This window comes from Cordyceps militaris, assembly GCF_000225605.1.
Source record: "Cordyceps militaris CM01 unplaced genomic scaffold CCM_S00005, whole genome shotgun sequence".
Classification (NCBI taxonomy): Eukaryota; Fungi; Ascomycota; class Sordariomycetes; order Hypocreales; family Cordycipitaceae; genus Cordyceps; species Cordyceps militaris.
In genome coordinates, this window is record NW_006271973.1 from 1,904,113 (window position 1) to 1,925,499 (window position 21,387).

At 56.3% G+C, this 21,387-nt stretch overlaps 9 protein-coding genes across 9 annotated transcripts in view; 3 read left to right on the forward strand and 6 right to left on the reverse strand.

Annotated features, from left to right (window-relative positions):
- The window catches only part of CCM_06950 (HIT finger domain-containing protein), a gene marked incomplete at both ends in the record, with an annotated part of 901 nt that extends 459 nt beyond the window's left edge, over positions 1-442 (reverse strand). The window contains one exon of the mRNA XM_006672088.1: positions 175-442. Coding sequence (XP_006672151.1) covers positions 175-442 — 268 coding nt within the window. The remainder of the gene's footprint in view (positions 1-174) is intronic.
- Positions 443-778: 336 nt separating this feature from the next.
- On the forward strand, positions 779-1,209 carry CCM_06951 (uncharacterized protein; the record flags this gene model as incomplete). Its single annotated transcript, XM_006672089.1, has 3 exons — positions 779-912; positions 974-1,079; positions 1,132-1,209. 3 exons carry the CDS (start codon positions 779-781, stop codon positions 1,207-1,209), a joined length of 318 nt encoding a protein of 105 aa, XP_006672152.1.
- A 301-nt stretch (positions 1,210-1,510) lies between these two features.
- Positions 1,511-3,119, reverse strand: CCM_06952 (protein disulfide-isomerase; the record flags this gene model as incomplete). The annotated part of the gene is made up of 2 exons (XM_006672090.1): positions 1,511-2,901; positions 2,978-3,119. The coding sequence occupies 2 exons, from the start codon at positions 3,117-3,119 to the stop codon at positions 1,511-1,513; spliced, it is 1,533 nt and encodes a 510-aa protein (XP_006672153.1).
- A 1,320-nt stretch (positions 3,120-4,439) lies between these two features.
- CCM_06953 (NADPH dehydrogenase) lies at positions 4,440-6,105 on the reverse strand (the record flags this gene model as incomplete). Its single annotated transcript, XM_006672091.1, has 3 exons — positions 4,440-5,003; positions 5,066-5,763; positions 6,018-6,105. 3 exons carry the CDS (start codon positions 6,103-6,105, stop codon positions 4,440-4,442), a joined length of 1,350 nt encoding a protein of 449 aa, XP_006672154.1.
- A 716-nt stretch (positions 6,106-6,821) lies between these two features.
- CCM_06954 (cytochrome c peroxidase) lies at positions 6,822-7,955 on the reverse strand (the record flags this gene model as incomplete). The annotated part of the gene is made up of 2 exons (XM_006672092.1): positions 6,822-7,049; positions 7,110-7,955. 2 exons carry the CDS (start codon positions 7,953-7,955, stop codon positions 6,822-6,824), a joined length of 1,074 nt encoding a protein of 357 aa, XP_006672155.1.
- An 884-nt stretch (positions 7,956-8,839) lies between these two features.
- Positions 8,840-11,381, reverse strand: CCM_06955 (mRNA splicing protein (Prp39); the record flags this gene model as incomplete). Its single annotated transcript, XM_006672093.1, has 6 exons — positions 8,840-8,895; positions 8,967-9,086; positions 9,149-10,515; positions 10,872-10,975; positions 11,030-11,245; positions 11,310-11,381. The coding sequence occupies 6 exons, from the start codon at positions 11,379-11,381 to the stop codon at positions 8,840-8,842; spliced, it is 1,935 nt and encodes a 644-aa protein (XP_006672156.1).
- Positions 11,382-12,326: 945 nt separating this feature from the next.
- Positions 12,327-16,039, forward strand: CCM_06956 (endonuclease/Exonuclease/phosphatase; the record flags this gene model as incomplete). The annotated part of the gene is given in 3 exon segments (XM_006672094.1): positions 12,327-14,766; positions 14,786-15,032; positions 15,079-16,039. 3 exon segments carry the CDS (start codon positions 12,327-12,329, stop codon positions 16,037-16,039), a joined length of 3,648 nt encoding a protein of 1,215 aa, XP_006672157.1.
- Positions 16,040-18,381: 2,342 nt separating this feature from the next.
- On the forward strand, positions 18,382-18,813 carry CCM_06957 (uncharacterized protein; the record flags this gene model as incomplete). Its single annotated transcript, XM_006672095.1, has 1 exon — positions 18,382-18,813. The coding sequence occupies one exon, from the start codon at positions 18,382-18,384 to the stop codon at positions 18,811-18,813; it is 432 nt and encodes a 143-aa protein (XP_006672158.1).
- A 1,073-nt stretch (positions 18,814-19,886) lies between these two features.
- CCM_06958 (14-3-3 protein) lies at positions 19,887-21,090 on the reverse strand (the record flags this gene model as incomplete). Its single annotated transcript, XM_006672096.1, has 4 exons — positions 19,887-20,276; positions 20,323-20,410; positions 20,477-20,901; positions 21,079-21,090. The coding sequence occupies 4 exons, from the start codon at positions 21,088-21,090 to the stop codon at positions 19,887-19,889; spliced, it is 915 nt and encodes a 304-aa protein (XP_006672159.1).
- Positions 21,091-21,387: the final 297 nt, after the last annotated feature.

The following is a 21,387-nucleotide window of genomic DNA, read 5'->3' on the forward strand; positions in this document are numbered from 1 at the left end:
CCTGCAGCGCGAGAAAGTCGTCGAGGTGGTTGGCAAACGTCTTTTGCGACTGTAATATCTTGCGCACATTGGCCGTGCGTTTTCCCTGTGCTGTGTTCCCCGCCATCTATTAGCAAAGATCCCTCCCGATTTCTGTAACAAGGTGGAAAGCTTGGGGGAGGGAGGGGGGCATACTCCGGCCGCTCTTCCCTGGTAGCGGAATGGTAGGGTCACGCCCGCCGTCGCGGTCCAGCGCCTCGAGTTCCTTGCGCATCTTATTCTCCTGCCGCGCCGTCAGGTCGCTGAGCGAGAGGCCGCCGCCGGGGGCGTTGCGCGCGCGTTTGCGGTTCATCGTCGTCGTCGTGGATTGCTGCGCGGCGAGGCGCGTGTCGGGGACGTACGCCCAGCCGGGCGCCGAGGTCGTCTTAGCCCCGGCGAGCTCGATGACGCCAAAATCGTTCATCTTGTCTGGAGATTTCAATCTTGCATGTTTTGTTTTTCTGTTTGTGCTTGTCCCGAGTTGGGGAGCTACCGGTCGCGTGTCTGTTGGGTTGGCAGGAGATGGTGTGAGTTGCGGAAGCGTCCGCCACCCAGAAAAACGTCAGCAAAAGCAACTGTGGAGAGCTTGCCCAAGCCGAAGCCTCCAATCATGTTCGTTGCCACCTCACCCCAAACCTGCCGAGAACCCCCAGGATCCCTCCTCCCAATTGCCCAATTGCAAACAAAACTCGCCGCCACAAACCGTCGCCACCTCCTCTCGTGTCGAAATCGCCTCACCATCACAGCCGTCCCAAGCATCATGTACAGCACCGCATCCAGAGTGCTGATGGGCCGCGCCGCCCTAGCCGGCCGCGGCTTCCACACCAGCGCACGCCGCATGGCCGACGCCGCTCCTCTCGTCGCCAAGAAGCCCATGGGCGCATTCCGAGGCGGGTGCGTCATCCCATTGTCGCGTCATGGAAACCCCAAGCTCAATAGACTAACGTATCGGTAGCCTCTTTGGCTTCCTCCTCGGATGCACCGTTGCCGGCAGCAGCGTCTACACCTACCTCGTGCAAGAGTACAAGACCTCCAACGACCTGCTCAGCGAGGACATTTATGTTTGTCGACCTCGAGGCATTGGATTCTGATGGATGGCTGACATGATGATAGACACTTCAAGCTTCCGTCACCCGATTGACCAACTACGTCAAGAATCTTGAGCAAATAGCACAGGAAAAGAAGAAATAAAGAGCGCAGCCGGGACAACGCGGGGACACGAGCACGCTGCCACCAGACAGTTTCAATCACGATGTACTGTAATCAAGTAACGCAACTGTATAACATTACCGGAGAATACACAAAGCTTCACCATAACAGCGATGGTCGCATAATCCAGTGCAGTCGAATTGGAGTACATGATCTATTTTGATCCTCAAAGTGAATTAACTCGCAGAAAACTATAAATCATCGGTGCAACTGCGGCAACCGTGTAGTAACAAAAAAAAATTCGTAAACATTCCCAATTTTAAGATTCACAAATACATGACGTTTACAGCTCATCGTGGTCCTCGTCCTCGTCTTCGTCAGCCTCCTTCTCCTTCTCCGTCTCCTTGGAAGCAGCAGGGGCCGCCTCCTCCTCAGTAGCCTCCTCCTTGAGGGTGACAGAGGCCTTGTGCTTGCCGTTCTCCTTGATGAACTCGATGAGGTCCTCGGGTGTGCGGGCGCCGTTGTAGGTGACGGGGTTCTTCTTATCACCGGCGACGTAAAGCTTGATGGTGGGGAAGCCCGAGATGTCATCAGGGACGTCGTTGAGGGTGGCGTCGACCTTGGCGATGGTGACCTTGTCCTTGAACTCGGACTCCTTAAAGGCAGCGCCGAGCAGGTCGTACTTGGGGGCCAGGGCCTTGCAGTGACCACACCAGGGGGCGTAGAACTCGACGAGGACGTCCTTCTTGTCGTCGAGGACAATCTCATCGTAGTTCTTGGCAACGATGATGGTGACGGGGCCGTCCTGAGACTCGGGAATGGGCTCCGACTTGATGCTGGGCTCAACCTTGCCGGCAACGTAGTCGTCGACAAACTTGGCAATGTTCTTCTCGGTAATCTCCTTCTCCTGGTCAAAGGGGAACTTCTTGTTGCCCTCAATGTCCTGGATGGCAAAGGCGGGGAACTTGTCCGTCTTGAGGTTCAGGTTGCCGGCGTGAGCGCCGAAAGCCTTGGCATCAATGGTGCCAAAGTTGACCTTGCCCTTGTGCTTCTCAGCGACGGCCTTGAGGGTCTTGGTGAGCTCGGCGCGCTCCTCCTCCGTCTCAGCGAAGACGTAGGCAAGGGGGAGGCCGGCGGACATGTAGCCGGCGTAGGTCTCGGGGCCAATCTCGCCAATGAGAGGGGTGGCGGCGACCTTGGCAAACTCCTCAATGGCCTGGGCCTCGAACTTCTTGCCCTTGAAGATGGTCTTGCCCTCGTCGAAGCTCTTGTAGACAACGACGGCAGGGGCCTTGACACCCTCGGCCTCGGCGACGGCGGCGTCAGCGACGGTACCAAAGAGGTAGTCGTTGCGGAACTTTTCGGCGACCGTCTTGAAGACGTCGGCCGAGGTCTTGTCGTCCTCGGCGACGTACGAGACGACGACGACCTTGTCGGCCGTCTTGAAGTCCTCGAGGGTATCCTTCTCGAGGGCGGAGACGGCGGGGAGGGACTGCTTGACCATGTACGAGGTGATGGCAGCGGCCTTGCGCTGGCCACCGTAGGGAGAGACGTTGTCGAGGCCGCGGAAGACCTTGAGGGTGGGGTAGCCCTCGACGCCGTGGGCCTGGCAGAGTTCAGCCTCCTCTGTGCAGTCAATCTTGGCGAGCTTGATCTTCTTGTCCTTTAGGGTGGTGGCAGCCTCCTCATACTCGGGGGCGAGGGCCTTGCAGTGGCCGCACCAGGGAGCAAAGACTGGACGTCTATGTTAGCTGCGTGTTGGGACAGGGCATTGACATTGACGCCAATAGATGGTTTGGAAGCGACTTACACTCGGCGAGGACCAGGTCATTGGCCTTGACGAAGTCGTCAAAAGTCTTGCCGGTGAGGGTGGTGACGTCGGACTCGTCGGCGGCGGTGACGAGGCTGGCAAAGGCGGCAAAGAGGCCGAGGCAAATGCGCTTGTGCTGCATCTTGATGTGAATGTGTGTATGTGGTGTGAGGATGCTTGTGGGTATAAGAAGAATGTACAGATGGGCGACACTGAAATTGAGCTTCAGATGTTGCGTGGCGAGGAAGAAAAGAAGGTTGGATCTTGGGGATGTTCTGGTAATGTACTGGTATGGGCAGGGCGTTGGGGGGGGAGGTTGGCAGTCGACAATGTGGGGAGCTGGACGAGGCGTCAATTGAACAAGTGTCCCTTTCCACTGGGCGATGGGATCAGCCAAAAAAGAAAACCGTGCTAGGGGACCTGAGTTGAAGGGAGGGGCGAGCGCTGCCAGGCTTTGTCGCCTTGGAGTACAGCTGGTGTACCTTCCAGAGTGCTAAGCGGCAGGGGGTGTGGCGGGCTCGATCGCTAACAGATGTACTGAAGGCAGCACCGGCGCGTTGAAGCCTCCAGGCTGACAAACAGAAGGCAAAGGCCAAAAAGTCAGCGGGGCCCGCTAAAGATGTGCTCTTGGCAGGCTCTCCTCGCCACACCCACCAGCGCGCGACCGTCTTCCCGCGACCCGGCACTGACACACAGGTACCTGGCCAATCGTGCATCCTCCGTGCCTTTTACAGGTACCTGCCCGTCCCACCAACCTCCACTGACAAATCCAAGGCTGACCAGTGACGGCAATGTCGTCAGGTTGTACCTTTGTTTCGAGTTGAGAGATGGACAGATTTTCCCGTCTAATGTCGTCCTTTGTTTGTTTTAGTGCCAAAGTAAAAAAAGAATCCAGAATAAGCGCCCGTACGTCAACCCAAGTAATTTAGGCCTCACCATCACAATTCTAGTACAAAGCCGGTCTCGGCTCTACTCGCATTTCAGCTTCCGCTCCCATATGAACCACTTGCTGCGAGCTGATTCACTCGGCATCCTGCGCGCCAATACGGCGTGCGTGTGGATCTCGGATAGTCGTCCTGCGATATCTGGCCACAACGAGACGCCATGATTCGGTCGGGTCATAGTACAGCAAACGGCGTAGTATTGGCCCCCAGCCCGCAGGGTGTTCCTTTATGCATAGTCTTTTGATCTACTCTTGCCATCATGTATACCGTGTCTTCTTGTCACGTCCTGTAGGTAGTGTTGGGGGCGATCAGTAGCTTCAGCTCTCAGCCGCAGTATGCATCAACTGCACCGTCAAACTCCCAACAACAAACACATGTACTTGTAAATTCAAGAGCAAAAGCAAGCGCCAATCCAGAGTCATCATTTATTCGCATACGTCTATTCGAACCATCAATGCCATGCACGCCGATCCGCCGCGAACCACCCACCAACCACCAGTCCAGGGTACGACGCCGTTTCAAAAGTGGCGCTCAAAGCTCACCGGTGGCCCGGCGCGGTGATACTGGTTCGGCCACTTGGCCTTGACCTTGACCTCGTGCGCGGCGCGGAGCACCCACTCGGGCTCGCGCAGAAACTGCCGCGCCAGCAGCGCAAAGTCGCCCGCCTGCCGCGGGCCGCCCTCCTGCACCAGGTCCGCCGCCGTCTGCCCGTCCGTGATGAAGCCGACGGTGCCGACCAGCAGCGGCAGCTTCTCCGCCGTCACCGCCTCGCGCACCGCCCGCGCCAGCTCCGACTGGAAGCGCTTGTTGTCGTGCGGGATCTGCTGCGCCGCATTGTTGCCGCCGCTGCTGACGTCGAGCACGTCGACGCCCAGCGCCGGCAGCTCCCTCGCCAGCCGGATCGTGCTCGCCAGGTCCCACGACGGCTGCCCGGACGACTCCATCCACTCGGTGCCGGATACGCGCACCCACAGCGGCATCGTCTCGGGGATGACGCCCCGCACGGCGCCAATCACCTCCTTGAGCAGCCGCGTGCGGTTCTCGAAGCTGCCGCCGTAGTCGTCGGTGCGTTTCTGCAACACCTGTCAGAACATGTCCCGCTTGCCTGTGAAAAAAGAAAACAAAAGAAAAGGTTGGGACTTACGTTGCTCAGTGGCGATAGCGAGCTGCTCAGAAGGTAGCCATGCGCCGCGTGAATCTCAATGGTATCAAAACCGGCCGTCACCGCGCGCCTGGCCGTGTCCGCAAACGCCTTTACCAGACCCTTGATCTCGGCCACCGTGAGCTCCTTGGGCGCGGCGTGGTCGTCGGCAAACGGGATCGGGCTGACGCTCACGACGTCGTCGGCCCAGCCGTTGGCGTCCTTGTCCGCCAGGGTCTTGTTGGCTGTGCCGCCGAGCCACGGGGCGAGGGTGCTCGCCTTGCGGCCGGCGTGGCCAATCTGGATGCCAATCTTTGCGTTTTGGCTGTGGGCAAAGTCGACGATGCGGCGGAGCGGCGCAATCTGCGAGTCCTGCCACAGGCCGCTGTCCTCGGGGCTGATGCGCCCGCGCGGCTCGACGGCCGTGGCCTCGACGAAGAGGAGCCCGGCGCCGTGCAGCGCCAGCTGGCCGAGGTGCACCAGGTGGTAGTCGGTCAGGTGGCCGTCGTCGGCGCTGTACTGGCACATGGGCGACACGACGACGCGGTTCTGCTGCGTGAGCCCGCGCACCCGGATCGGCTGGAAGAGGGAGGGCGTCGCGGCCGAGTTGGCTTCCGCGGAGCCGATGGCGGGCTCCTGCGCGGGCGTGTAAAAGGGCACGCCGGGGGCGGCCTTGTTGACGGTGCTGTACGAGCCCATGGCTGCGGTTGCGTGTTGGTGGCGGTGATGTAGGTGTCGTAGGAGTCGGACAAGGAGCGGGTGGACCAAGTGTAGAGTCACAGGACGATGTCACGAAGCCAATGCAGTGAGGGGAGAAAGAAGACTGAGGTTGATAGAGAGAAACCTAGCTGGTAAGCTGTCTACTAAAAGATGGGAGGTTGGCCCTCCTTATATACTCGGTAGGCTTGTCCCGGCCAGTAGTGGCATCCATCCATGCGTCGAGGCAACTGCTTACCCTCGTTGGGGCTGGTGGGTAATTGGCCAAGCATTCTTAGGGTGATGCGATAGTAGGGATCGCAGGCCTGCTTGTGGCTGCCAGGCATTGTACAACCAACCAGAAAGTTTCGCGGCATTCGGGATAGAGGGGCAACCACGATTTCTATTGCGTGATGGTGCCTATCTACGCCAATGGTAAGCTTCCAGAAGCTCCAATTGCGCGCGAACAACGCCGGAAATAAACGAAAAAGTTTTTTTCTCGGGAGAGGGAAAAGACGCTTAAATTGCTGAATAATGGTAGAATTAGAAAGAAAACACAGCCGCTCCAATATCAATCCGCTTGGCTTCTGCAGCAAGACTTGAGCTAACTCTGATGATCGGCACGTTGTATTTATCAGCATGGCGGGGCCGCGCCAAAAAACGAACAGGCAAGGCGGGGACGGAATTCGCCAGACGGACGTCGCAAAGCTCCGTTGACCAACGATGGAGGATGAGAATTCCTCGATCTGCTTCTTGCAAAACGGCTGTCACGATGTGTTGCCGATCCCCTCGCCCGTTTTGTGCCGCACGCACCGGCTGCTAGCAGACGATTGCTGGCAACGTTTCAACTACGTCACCGCATGCCAGGAGCCAGTTGAATCAAAAACATCTTCAACAAAATTCAAAATCGTACATGGACGAAGAAAAAAAGGCCTGTCGGCTCTGCTCTCTAACATAACAAAAACAGCCACTCGGGCTGGGGTAGACCAGTCTGGCCGTCGTCTATCGTCTAAATTTCTATGTCTACAGATCCTCCCTCTACCGGACACTTGTTGCCCCCCCTCTATTTGCTCTCATCCCAGGTAGGCTTCAAGATCCAGCGCTGCGACTCGCTGCCGGCAGGAAAAGGGACGCCGAGCTCGAAAAGTCGCAGGATGACGGCGGAGAAGTCCTTGAAGAACTCGTCGTTGCTCTTGGCGTAGCGCTCGACGTGCTGGCGGAAAGCCTTGTCCTGAACCAGCGCCATATCGGTGGGCAGCATCATGAGGCTCTTGGTGCTCTTATCCTCGTACTGATTTTTTTCGTGTTAGTTTCACCTCCTTCAATCACTCCAAAAAGAATCGCCACATACCTGCTTGGGACCATCCCACTTCTTCCAATCCCACTTCTGCTCGAGAAGCAGCGTGTAAAAGTCATTGGTCATGACGGTCGGGGAAAAGGTCCAGGGGCCGTCAAAGCCGGAGCGGTCGCGGTGGCAGCGACCGAGGGCGTGCGCGCCAGACAGCGCGACAATCTCCTGGTCGTTGAAGCCCATGCGGTAGAAAATGCTGCGGAGGTGGTCGCTGCCCTGGGTGGCGTCGGGAAGGCGGCCATCCGGCGTGCAGGCGGCAATGTCACGGTCGGCGCGGCCCGGGCGGTATGGCACAATCGGCCCCTGCATCTCCTGGATGGCGGCAACGCCACCGAGGATCCAGAGGTCCGAGTAGGTGATCCACGGGAACTGGGCCTTGATAGGGTCCAGGAAATCACGAGCTGCAATCAGGCCGGCGTTGGCGCCGTGGCTCGACTCCGGCTGGAAGCGCATCGTCGCGCCGTTGCTGCCGCCCGTGCCCGTCTCCTTGTCGTACGTGCCCGACGCGTGCCAGGCAAGGCGCACCAGCACGGGACCGAAGCTGCCGTCGTCGTAGTCGTCCTTTTCCTCGAGTCGCGACGCAATCGCATTGTACACGGCCTGGTAGTCGGCCTGCGTCGGGTTGGTGAGCTTGCTGCCAGAGGCAGAGTTGTTGGCGTAGAACCAGTAGCCGAGACCGCCGGCGGCGGCCGCGCCGCCCAGGTAGAGAAGGCTGGCAGAGGACGACTTCTTGGGCGCCTCCGAGGAGTAGAAGCGGCGGCCGCTGCGAAGGGCCTGCCGGGGCACGACCGAGGCAAAGGTGTTGCGGGTCGCGACGCGGGCGAATTGACGGGAAAAGGAAGCCATCTTGACAACACCGAGGGTCAGCGGATGTGTGTGGAAGGATAGGGAAATGTGAGAGGGCAGACAGCGTTTGCGCAAGCGTTGGCAAGGTGAGAGCTTATATAAAGCGAAATGGCGTGCTTGCGCTCGGTGTTGGCTCGGGAAGGGCCAGGACGGAATTGGCTTTAAAACTGAAATGAAGTGAACTTACCTTGATGCTATAATTGACAGAGTTTTGCAAATAAATGTAAAAAAAAGAAGAAACAAAGTGGCGACGGTTGTGGGGGAAGGAAGCTGAGAAATAGAAAGCAGAAGAAAGGGCGTGATGGAGCTCTTCCCCCCAAGAAGGATCCCTGCGCCACCCGTGTTTGGCAGAGCCGAGGACACCAGGTTATTTTTTCCCTCCTGATAACAGAAAAGAACCCTTTCAGAATGGAAATTGCCACCTTCTGAGTGGTTCAGCATGGCGGGTCAGGGCGGGTCAGATTGTGAGGCAAGAGGCAAGAGAAGGCGTGAGAAAATGGGTCGATGTGGAACGTGGGAAGCCGAGCGAGGAACATGGATCCGGTTGGTCTGAACGAGGTCCAACGGAACTTGTGACTGGGGAGGAATCCGTAACGTTATGTAGGTAGTTATTAGTTAGTTATTTACTGACTGCCTGGTCGTCTCGCCGGCTTCAAAAACCCCCATGATGCCACATTACTCCCTCCCTCGTTGGCCGTGTTGTTCGCTGTCGGTTGTTCCTGATAAGCCCACCTTGAGCGCCACGGCCGGTCTCCGATGGGACTGAGCCGGAATCGGGACATCTCAAAAAACGCCCTAACGTTAACTAGGCGGACCCGTGAATCGCCGCATACCAAATAGCCGGCCCAGTGCACTCTTTTTTTTACCCGCCCTCACAAGCTAGTTCACTCGTTGTTTGACTCGCTTTCCACGTCACATGTAAGACGCTCATGATTCAATTCTTCACTCGCACCTCACCAGCCCCGAATAAAACCCAACGTAAACGTACATATTACTCAAATTGCTACCTACCTATTTGCATAGTCCAAACACTATAGCCGCCCTGCTTTCCCTGGCCACGCCGGGCCTGCTCAGCTACAGCCATAACGCCAACGTACATGCCCTTCTTCTCGCAATTTTCTGGTATACCAACTCATATAGCAAGATTCATACACGCTTTGCTCAATTGAAATCCGCCGTCCCCTGCGCGTCACCCAGCGGTTCAAAATGCGTCTCATAAAACTTGAGCCACAGCGTCTCGGCCTTGCGCCGGCTCACCTCGTCCAGCTCCCCCGCCGCCGGCTGCAGTGATGCTTCCGTGCCATTCTGCTTGGCCAACTGCGACGACACAGACGCCGAGACCTTGCCGGCCACCGATACAGGGCCAAACATGACCCGGTCAACCTCGAGGAATCGCTTCATCGCGTCCGAACCGCCCCGCTGCACCAGGTAGCTCATGTACGCCTGCGTCAGCTCCTTCTTAGACGCCGCCGACAACCGGCTCTTGCAGCGGAGCTCCTCAAAGATGTGCTGCACCCGCGTCGCCTGGTCCGGCGCGCTCTGCCCGTCGGCCCCCTGCTGCCCGAGCTCAAACTCGAACCACTTGTCCCAAAAGTGCCGGCTATCCGCGTACCACTGCACGTTCTTGACGTAAATGGCGCGCGCGTCCTCTGCGGACCCCTTGCCGCGCCACACCAGAAGCGCCCACTCAGCCACCAGCGCCGCCTTGGTATACAGGTCCACCGTCGGCGCATCAATCTGGTCCTTGTACACTTGAATCGCGGCGTCGACGCCGTTTTGCCGGCGCTCCATGTTGGCCCATGACACAATCACCTCGATGCAGTCCTGCAGCTTCATCAGGATGGCCTCGTGAATAGCAACCGCGACGCCCACCCGGCCAGTGCTCTCTTCAAAGTAAGCCCACTGCAGACGGATGCCTGGCCGACTCACTGGCACGAACATGGTAGCCGCACGTATAAAAATGTTTCTCGTCTCCGACTCCTTTTCGTCTTGTGCAGACATCCATCTTGTGTAGCGAAACCAAAATTCATCGTAGAACGCGCAAGTTGTTAGACAGCGCTCGTAGAGGCACACGATGCGGCTGTAATCGCCTTCAGCCTCCTCAAAGTCGAGATATTTTCGCCAGTTGCTTAACTGAGCATGATCTAGCTCTGTAACGTGAAAGTACGGCCGCTTGATCTCTGACTCGTATGTCCAACGCTTTGAAACTTCATTCTGCGTAGATTGAAACACTTCAAAGTACATACCGTCCATCTTGGCCCGCACATCACGCTCCACTTCAAGCTCTGGCCGTTGACCAGGCGATTCGGCGGCAATCTCGGCCTGAAACTTGGCCAGTGTCTCTGCATCCACTACCTCGGTCAGCGGCCTTGTGTGGGCGAGCGCTCTGAAGCGCTCATAGTAGCGTGCGTACTGGTGCATCGGAATGCGGACAATGCGGGCCAGCAGCGCGAAAACGCGATCTTGCGCCTCCTGCCTCTCCTCATACTCAATGTACTTGTCCCAAAAGGGGTGAGCCAAAAAGTCTAGCCCAACAAATGAGGCTCCCCGCTCGAGCAGTCTGTCATGCTTGTTAGCTGTCATCTAGTAGGGCGGATATGAAAGGGATGTGGGAGTGAGGGTAAATACAAGGGTCATGATAAGATGGTATCCAGCCTAGGTCTGGGCATCCAGCGAGGGAAGTGATGCTAGGCATCGGGTTGACCATTTCTAAACCGGGGAAGGAGGCAAGTTGCGGTCAAAGACATGTTCACTGGCAGAGCGTAAGGGAGCATCCAGAAAGTTGGGGAGCACTGGATATCTCACCAGACTGCAGGGGCAGGGTCTGTCAAGGCTCGAGGCCGCGGATCGATGCGCAAGCGCAAGCGCGTCCTGCGTTGAGTGATATGTTGGCGGGGAAAAGGACGATCAACTTACTCTCTGACGACATGTGGATCGTGAGTCGTTTCCATGGTGAAGGAGCAGTAGTCCGTCCACAAGTCGACAGAATTGGTGATGCTGGCGCATCCTTTTTCGTACACCTACGGCAGGGCGGTTAGCTGCAGGTTTCTGCCACTTCCGGGGTTAAGACATACCATCTGTGCAGATTCGGGTCCTGCGATGTTGAATTCGAGGTCGGCGTATTTCTTCCAGTAGCCAAAAAGGAGAGGAAATTTGGAGAGGAATCGGTTGTAGGCGTCGCGAAACGTGGCGAGCGCCTGGGGGCTGGAATTGCGGTTCAGACCACCGTCGAGCGTTTCGCACGCCTTGATGAGGTTCTCCCAGTTTTCGAAGCTGTCCGAGTCGGCCTCCTGCACACATCACAATTAGTCCTTATGTAAAATACCCCACGCAGCGTTTTGGCCAGTTACATACCACCAAGGCGTTGTGCTTGCGCACTGAGGCGTACTCCTCGTCGGAGCCGCCATAAGAACCAAAGTCGCTCATGGCCTATTATAATATCGGTCGCGAAAGAGATGCGCAACTAGTGGATAAGATGGTGGTAGGCGGCATACGCGAGTGATGATGTTTCGAGAAGTGAGAAGCAGTGAAGCCGAATTTTGGCTACGCGGCTGGAGAATCTTAATCTTTGAATGACCGACCACGCGATGCCAAGGTATCCGCTCGGCGCAAAACGCGTGCAAGGTACCTCAGGCCCACACTAGGCAAATTGAACTGACATTAGGTAAGCAGGAGCTGGCTCGTGTATTTTATCTGAATTGTGGCACGCAGTATTTTTTCCGGCTCTTCATCCTAAAAATGGCTGGTGATGATTCCTTACAAAAATCATATGATAGGAAGAGGATGAACGCTCTCCAATGGAGAGCATGATCTCATTGTCGAATCTGAAGTCATATTATTGCTATATTTTCTATTTTTCAGCACCTGCTCGACTGGTCTGCTGCGGTGCTGGGAAGAGCATTATCGACGCAAGCTGTTCAAGTGTATGGCTTGGCCGCTCGATAATAGTTAGAACATTAGGATAGAAGGGCGGAACATACTTTTTAAAGCTTCCAAGCAAGGCTTTGCCCTGCTCTTGTTGGGCTGTTTTCCAGTTCGGTCGCATTTGCCAACAAACGCAGCATTTCAGGCCTCCCACCTATAGAAGAGAATACCAAAAGAAATAGTCACATAAGAACAGAAGAAAGAAGACAAAGAGAACCACCAAGAATCTTCACAAGAGCTTACATGTCCACGTGGCTTGTGAAAGACCAACATGAAAGCTATGTATGAAGGGATGTTGGTGCCAAAATTTGTACCACATCCCACCGACGTCATCTACCACCGGCTCCATCCTGCATCAACACCCATCAAACATGCGCAGCGCCTAAACCTCGTCGCCCTCTCCGAGCAGCAGTCCCTCGGCGTGCGTTGCCGCGCCCTCCCCGAACCATGGACAACCAGTGGACTTCGCAGCCGCTGTCGCCGGAAAAGTCGTGCGAGCTCTACATCCGCGACCACCCGTCGCGCGCCATCGCCATCGTCTCGTCGACGCACGCCCTCGTGCTGCGGTACAGCGGCTCGGCCGGCGACGTCGCCCCCAATGGCTCCTACACATCACTGCCGGCCACCAACAAGGCCGCCGCCGCCAAGTGCATGGTCGAGTTTGCGCCCCTCACCCCGACGCTGCTGAGGGACTATCGCCCGCTCACCCACCGGCCCATCTACGGCACCCTCGGCCTGATGACCGCCAACAACGAGGTCTTCCTGTCCGTCATCACCCACGCGACGCGCACGGCGACCGTGCGGCCGGGCGAGACGGTCGAGAAGATTGTCAGCGTGGCCTTTTACTGCCTAAGCACCGACGAGTACGATGATGTGGTGCCTCTCGAATCATACGAAACCGAACCATCCGATGCTTCCTCGGCATATAGCTCTCAGACCTATGGTCAGAGCCTCAGCCACCGCGATGTGGTCCTCGAACATCCTTGTCATGAGCTGCGCAAGATTTTGAGTAATGGCTCGTTCTACTATAGCACCGATTTCGACGTGACGAATCGACTTCAAGAGCGCCCGATCAACGCGGACTCGTTCCATATTGACAGCTTCAACGACATGTATCTGTGGAACTCGTTCATGATTAGTCCCTTGGTTCAGTTTCGTTCGCGGCTGCTGCCGCATGAACGGGAAGCGCTGGACGAGTCCCGTATCCTAACGTCTGCCATTCGTGGATTTTGCAAGACCATGACAATCCCTCAGAGCGCCTCGCCGCTGAAAGGCAACAGCGGTCGGGCGTCGTATTTAACACTCATCTCTCGATTATCCTGTCGCCGAGCTGGTACTCGCTTCAATTCTCGTGGTATCGATGATGACGGGCACGTGGCCAACTTTGTCGAGTCGGAAACCATCTTCTGGAGTGCCACGGGCACCGTCTTCTCCTACGTCCAGATCCGCGGCTCGATTCCTGTCTTCTGGGAGCAGGCGGCCGACCTGATACCTGGGCGACAGAAGCTCACCATCACAAGACCGGCAGATGCGACACAGCCTGCTTTTAACAAGCATTTTGAAGAGCTGGAAACCATGTACAGTGCGGTGCATATAGTCAACCTGCTGAGCGATACGAAGCCTGGTGAAGTCGAGCTGAGTAATGCTTACAAGACTGGCATCAAGTACTGCCCACTGAGTCGCGCCCGTCCAGGCGGCGGAACAGACGACCATGCCATGTTGCGACAAACGCACTACGATTTTCATGCCGAGACCAAGGGCCCGGGCGGGTACGAAGCAGCGCGGGATATTCGTCGTTATATCGAGCATTCCATTGATGGGTTCGCCTACTTTTTGGCCGAGGAAGCCGAAGACGACAAGCGACTGCGCAGCAAGGACACGAGAATGATTGTCGTTTTGCAGCAAGAAGGCGTCTTTCGCACAAACTGCCTCGACTGCCTGGACCGGACTAATCTAATTCAGACGCTGATCTCGCAAATGGCAGCAGAGGCGTTTCTCGGCCACCGCGGCGTATATGCCGCCTCCGATTTCTGGATGCGCCACTCCACGCTCTGGGCCGACAATGGTGACTCGCTATCCAAAATCTACGCTGGCACGGGAGCGCTCAAGTCGTCGTTTACGCGGCACGGCAAGATGTCGCTGGCCGGTGCCGTAGCGGACATGCGAAAGTCGGTGCAGCGACTCTACCACAACAACTTTGTCGACCCCTCGCGGCAAATCACCATTGACATGCTGCTGGGTCGGCTGATTGGACAAGCACCAGTACACCTCTTTGATCCCATCACCGACTTTATCTCAGCAGAACTTGGCAAGCGTAGCGATGAATATACATCATTTGCCAATATCAACTTGTGGGTGGGCACGTTTAACCTCAACGGCAAGACGGAAGGCATCGGCCAGGACTTGTCACCGTGGCTGTTCCCACCCGGGATCGGCGAGGAGCTACCTGATATCTACGTAGTGGCGTTTCAGGAAATTGTCGAGCTCAGCCCGCAGCAGATTATGAACAGTGACCCATCGCGCAAGTTCCTCTGGGAGCAGGCTGTCAAGAATGCGCTCAACGAGCGGCAGGACCGGACCGGGGGCGAGTCGTACGTCCTTTTACGCAGCGGACAGCTAGTTGGCGCGGCGTTGTGTATCTTTGTCAAGGCATCAAGCCTGCCCAACATCAAGAATGTCGAGGGTAGTGTCAAGAAGACGGGCATGTCTGGGATGGCAGGCAACAAGGGCGCGGTGGCGATCCGGCTCGATTATGCAAACACGCACATTTGTTTTGTGACGGCACATTTGGCGGCTGGCTTTGCAAACTATGACGAAAGAAATCGAGATTATGCGACTATTCACCAGGGGTTGCGATTTCAGCGAAATCGTGGCATCGACGATCATGGTATGTCTGACGTTGCTAGGACAGGTCCCCAAGCTGACAATTGTAGATGCCATTGTGTGGCTCGGCGACTTCAACTATCGTATTGGACTCGGTTCTGAGATTGCCCGTACGCTCGTGCAGCAACAAAACCTGCCAAAGCTGTACGAAAACGATCAATTGAATCTGCAAATGGTTGCCGGGCTGGCATTCCCGTTTTATTCGGAAGCACGCATCAACTTTATGCCTACGTATAAGTTTGACGTTGGGACCGATACATATGACAGCTCGTACGTCACCCCCTACTCTCTACGCATCACATCTAACAGTCTACAGTGAAAAGGCAAGAATCCCAGCGTGGACGGACCGGATTCTCAAACGGGGCCAGAACCTGCGGCAGCTCAGCTACAACTCGGCGCCGCTGCGCTTTTCCGACCACCGTCCGGTGTACGGCACGTTCTCGTGCACCGTCAGCATCGTAGACGAGCGGCGGCGCGAGGCCATGAGTGCCGCGCTATACGAGCGGCGGAAGGCGGAGCTCGAGGACACGGGCGGCGACGTGTTGTTGGGGGGCGATCTAGACACGGATGATGAGGACCTGATTGGGTTCGACCCACTAGAGCCTGGGCTGCCGGCGGCCAGCTCGGACCGGCAAAAGTGGTGGCTGGAGGGCCGGCAGACGGCGCGGGCGCAGATTGCCATCCCGACGGACCGCCATGGGCAGGCCATGAGCCTCAACCCGCAGCGGCCATCGAACCCGTTCCCCGCGAGCGACGAGCCCGACTGGGTGTCGGTGTCGCCGGGGCAGGTGACAAGCAGCCTGTCGAGCTCGCCGTACGAAAAGGTGCCGATGCCACCGCCGTCGCGCACCCTGCCGAGCGCGTCATCGTCGAGGCGCATGGTGCCACCGACAGCGGACGCGAGCAGACTACCCGCGCAGCTTGGTAGATTGACCATGGCAGACGATGAACTCTCCATGTCATCGCGGCCAAGCACCGACTCGGAGCGACAACAACAGCCGCCTCCTCCACCGCCACCGCGTCGACGCGTAGTGGGACAGCAGCAGCAGCAGCCACCCGCGACACCAACGCCGTCGTCGCGGCCAGAGTCGTCCGCCTCGCAGCGGTCACTGGCTAGTAGTAAGCCACCGATTGCGAGGAAACCGGCGCACCTCACGGGGGGGTCGTCCCCGGTGGCGGCGCGGAGTCGGACGCTACCGCAACAGCAGCCGCCGTTGCCTGCTAGGGGTGAAGCATCGCGGAAGCCAGCGTCGCCGCCTACAGAGTCGTTGATATAAAGGGACAAGGGAAGGGAAAAAGATGTAGAGATATAAAGCTGAGAATTACGAGTGATATATTGATAGCTGAATACAAAAACCATCATTGGCGGCACCTTGCTGGTTTCCCGAACCTCGCGCCGCCTAAGCGAAAAAGCAGGACAGATAACACACCTTTTTTCCTGTGCCTGGTAATTACAATCTCGATGAGCGATTTGCAAATACTACGGATGGCTGCAACACGTCCAATATCGTTGTGCCCGTTTCCATCAAAAGACGCCACATCATATGGGATTCTCCGGGCAGCGCAGCCGAAGCGGGGGAAGCTGCGTAGAAAAAAGTGGGCAAAAGTCACATTGGTTTTTTTTACGCAAGCTCTTCTGCCGTCTCTTGGCTGCATCGTCTTGAGTTGGCAATCTACGGTATCTAATCGCGTGCCTCCCCATGTTCAAACGCCACCCACACGCTCCAATCCGTGCTGAGCCAGCCGTCCCAGCCATCAGAGTGCATTGGGGCCCAGGGTCGCAATGAATCTATCTGTTCATGGTCACTGTAAGGAGTACATTGCCTGGCAACCCATCTGCTCGCCATCGACAAAACGAGGTGGGTGGGTTTCGTCCTTTTTTTTGACGCAGTGTGATGGATGGGCGGCTTGCCACTCTCTCGCTTCACCTTGCTTCTCACGCCACCCCAAGGTGCGCTGTCTTGACTAAAAAATGCCGTGACTTTTTTTTCTTCCTTGTCTGCCCCCATGTCCCTCGCTTCCCCTTCTTCATCCCCGCCAACGCCCGCCGTGGGAAAAAAACAACAAACAAACAAAATGGCAGGGCGGCCGAAATGCTTTCTTCATCTTGTCTCAGCTGACTTGTTACCGGTTCGTTCACCGCCCAGTGCTTGTTCCCCTTCTTCAAACGGGTTTGCCGTTGTCTTGAGCACAGTGCGAACCCCCTTCACCACCCACTGTCCCATAACCACGTTAATGCACAAAACGTCCTTTCATCTTTTTGTATTCACCTCGTTGTGTTGCAATCTGGTCATGCGTTCCCCCCTCCCCCCTTCTGCATCACAAAAAACTTCAAGCAATCGACCACTCACACGACGTCGTCACCCCCCCCTTCCTCCCCTCATCAACCCGGCCCCCAGCCTCTTCAGCAACCAAGAAGCCAGCCAGCCCGATGACGCTAGTGCAGCGGTCCACCCACCCGGGGGCGGGCTTAATTGGGGCAACTGAATCGCCTCAGCTGTCCCTCTATTGCCTGTATTCGTTATCCTCTGCGAAAGCTTAAAAAAAGCGAAAAAAAAAAGAAAGTAAAGCCTCGCGGTGCAAAAAGTGAATCGTGGCACTTTTTAGTCTAGTTAGCTGTTTTCAAAAGTCATACGTTATTACTAGAAGAACCGTCTTTCAGCGCTTTGGTGGCGTTTTTATTTCGTCGCCTTCTTTCCCGCCAAGTCCCCGTGCTGTACGAATGCCTACAGATTACCCAAGGTCGCCTGCTTGCTTGTGAGAGGGGGGGGTGTCATTGCTGCTCATGGTGGCCTGCTTTTTTCCCTTCTCCTCACCCGCCACTCGCTTTGGCTATTCTAAATCTGGCCGCGGCACCCTTTTTTTAATTCTTTTAATTTTTATTTGCAATCTTTTTAGTTTGATTTCAGTTTTTCCTGAACCCGGGTCTCGTGCACCAAACCGAAAAGAGAAACCTGCATTTAGAATAAAAAGGGTCCCAGCACCCCATCCCTCTAAAAAAACGGGCACCGTTTAAAACCACTTTCTTCTTTCTTCCGACTTTAAACCTTGGGCCCAAACCCGTTTGCTGTTTCAAAAGGATAACTAATTCTCATCACTCCATCCTCTCTCGAGAAAAGAGAGAAAGAAAGAAAAACCAGCGTTGGACGAAGTCGCTTCTGCTCTCCCTCTTCTTCTTCATCCTCTCTCTCCCCTCCCAAGACAACGGACGTTCCAACATCCGGCCAAGACTGGTTCCGCTTTCGGCTCACGGTTCATCGGTCGCCCTACACTCACTCCTCTTTGGCTATTGTCCCCAGCACAGAGCAGCTTCCCCCTCTGCATCGCCCAAACTCAGCTTGCGGGCGGAGCTTGATCCAGGACATCAATACAACCAAAGACAGAGAGAGAGAGTAGGAGTCCAATCGCCTACCCCGCTGTTTGCCTTTTCTTTTCCAGGGTTCAGATCGCCTTTTTACTATTTGTAATAGGTTTCTTCCCTCCCAGTAAAAACAACACAAAAAGGACAAAAAGCCTCGATACGAAGCCGGACAAGATACAATCGCACTGGCCTACTTACACACATACCCAACAATTCCACCTCTTTATTAACCCTCTCCCCGAAAACTCACACGACGCAATGGATGCTCCCGAGCCAGTCCCCTCCATCTCCCCCGCCAAGCAGGACCGCATCCTCATCTGGCGCAGCGAGGTCGAGCTCGCCACCACCGCCGGCCCCGAATCCGACAGCACCACGGCCTCCCACGACGGCGCCTCGTCCAACCGCGGCGGCTCCTCGGCCACCTCCACCACCACGTCCTCGCGCGCCTCCTCGTCGCGCTCCGCCGCCCTCGTCCTCGCCCGCGGCCGCCACGCCCTCGCCAAGGTCGCCCGCAAGCTGGCCTGGCCACGCCGGCGATCCGCCCACCGCCCGGCCCGAGAGGACCGCGGCTTGCTGAGGACCGCCATGTACGCGAGGCTCTCGCCCGATTACCAACCGGCCGAGGACGAGGAGATGGAGGATGGTGCTGTCGCTCCCTTGAGGCGCCATGGAGAGCCTCCTGCTGCGTGACCGCTTGAGGCTTGCTTGAAACGAGGGAGCACGGACAACCTCAACATCATCACCATCTTCATCCTCTTTCATCAACATCATCAACATCATCATGTCAACGCCGTTATGAACCCGGCAACACAGCGGGCGCCTCTTTGGAGTACATTTCACTTACTCTTTATTTGTTTCGTTTGGAAGCCACGTCTCTCTTCTGTTCTTTTTTGCAAATCCGTATTATACCCTTTGCTATATTCTCGAGACCTTACCATCTAATATAATTGGACATCTACGACACACTGTCTGTCAAGTTTACCTTTGCAGCTGTTTCACTAATTCAACTCTCTTGAACCGACTCCCGTCAACCTATTCTTATTATTCACCCGTGATCACCATTGTCAGTCAATTCAGGCTCAGAACGTCGCCACCCTAAGAGCTGACAGCCCAACCCTGCAACTCGTCACGAGACACAAACATGTCACACCACACAACACACAACACAGTACACGCGAACACACAACACGTGTTATCGAATATTTTGCCATTTTTTATATACTGCGGTTCCATCCCGAGTCCCCTTTAACCTGCTGGGAAACAGAGCCTGGAGCCCTCTCAATGGGGGCTGTGCCGTCCAGGAAATCTTCTCTCCTCCGCAAACAGGTTCCATGTCGACTCATCAACCTTGCAACGACAGCTGGTCAAAAGAGGTACGCCGGAGGCCACTGCAGAAACTGTGGGGAAAAAAGAAGTAACAACAACAAAAAAAGAGTTTAACAAGAGCAGCAGAAACAATACTTCCGTAAAGTGAAAAACGAGATACGATCCATAAGAAATTTCCGGATCGGGGTCAACTAATTTCAGTAAAGCAGCCATAGTGGGAAAAAAAGAACAAAATACCCACGACCATGGCGGGCATCTTTGTATTTTTTGCCATGACTGCCGACGCAGTGAGGCGCGAGAAACGGTCGTGTTTCTCTCCCAGGCCGAAACCGTAATAAATTCTACCCCCCCATTTGCAAAAAAAGCAAACGCACCAGCCAACCCGTTTCTTCGTGAGTCAACTGCACCGTTTCAGTCCGGCCACAGATGGGGTGCATTTAGGAGGCAGGGGCAGTGGTAGTGGCGGCCGCGTCAGTCGTAGCCTCCTCGGCAGGCTTCTCGGCCTCGGCGGGGGCGGCGGGGGCGGCGGCCTCGTCCTTCTTGGGGGCATCGGCGCTGGCCTCGGCGTCGGCCGTGTCAGAAGAGGTCCACAGGGTCAGGTTATCACGGAGAAGTTGCATAATAAGAGTGCTGTCGCGGTACGACTCCTCGGACAATGAGTCGAGCTCGGCAATGGCATCGTCAAAGGCCTGCTTGGCGAGGTGGCAAGCACGGTCGGGCGAGTTGAGAATCTCATAGTAGAAGACGGAGAAGTTAAGGGCAAGACCCAGGCGGATGGGGTGAGTGGGTGTGAGCTCAGTCTGGGCCACGTCGGTAGCGTTCTGCGGCTGTTAGTTTGGACCGGGCGAAAGAGGGGTTGAGGGGATAGCTCACCTTGTAAGCATCGTGGGCAGCGGTGGCAGCAACCTTGCGCTTCTCGCCAGAGGCAAACTCGGCAAGGTAGCGGTGGTAGTCACCCTTCCTGTGGGGATGTTAGTGATGATTTCACGGTTGCAACAGGTTTCGATCAAAATTTTGGATTACGCACATCTTGTGGTAGAAGACCTTGGACTCGCCAGTGGCGGAATTCGGAATAAGGCTCTCGTCAAGAACGTCAAGGACATCCTGGCAGACCTTCTCGAGCTCGGTCTCGATCTTCTGGCGGTAGTCCTTGATGGTAGGGACGTGCTTGTCGGTGCCCTTAGACTCCTCCTTCTGCTCAATGGAGGAGATGATGCGCCACGAGGCACGGCGGGTGCCGACAACGTTCTTGTAGGCGACGGAGAGCAGGTTGCGCTCGTCGACGGTGAGCTCGCCGCCAATCTTGGCCACCTCCTTCATGTAGGTGACCATCTCATCGTAGCGCTCGGCCTGCTCGCAGAGGCGGGCGAGGAAGGTCTTGCTGTTGGAGGGCGTTAGTTGTGTGCGCTCTTGAGGCGACCATGGTGGCGGCGGGGCCGGAGGAGGGCAAACCTTTCACGCTGGAAAAAACGAGTTAGCACGAGATCAGAGAAGGATGATGGGGATGCTCGGAGCGGCCATGGGCAGCATCGAGAGATGCCGGCCTGTGTTGGCTCGGGGCATTGAACGGATAGGGGCCTTTGGGGCGGTGGAGGAGGGGACAGGGAAGCGCAAACGGAGTGGTCATACCTCAGTAGCCATTTTGAACGAAAGGGTGGTTGGTCTCGAGATATGCAATAAAGTAAAGAGCGCAGTCGGCTGGAACAGGAGAGAGAAGAGGGAAGAAGATACGACGTCAAAAAACGACTAGGGGGAGAATGGGGGAATGTAGATGAAAGAAGAGGTGTTGATATTTTGATGTGGATAAGTGGTAGATTTGGACTTGGGTTTTAGGCGCTGGGGGGGGCGGCAGCGGAGAGGGAGGAGAGAGGGGAACCAAGGACCAATGTCTGCTGGCTGAAGCAGGTTGCCACGAAGCAGTGAACAGTGAAGCCTGTT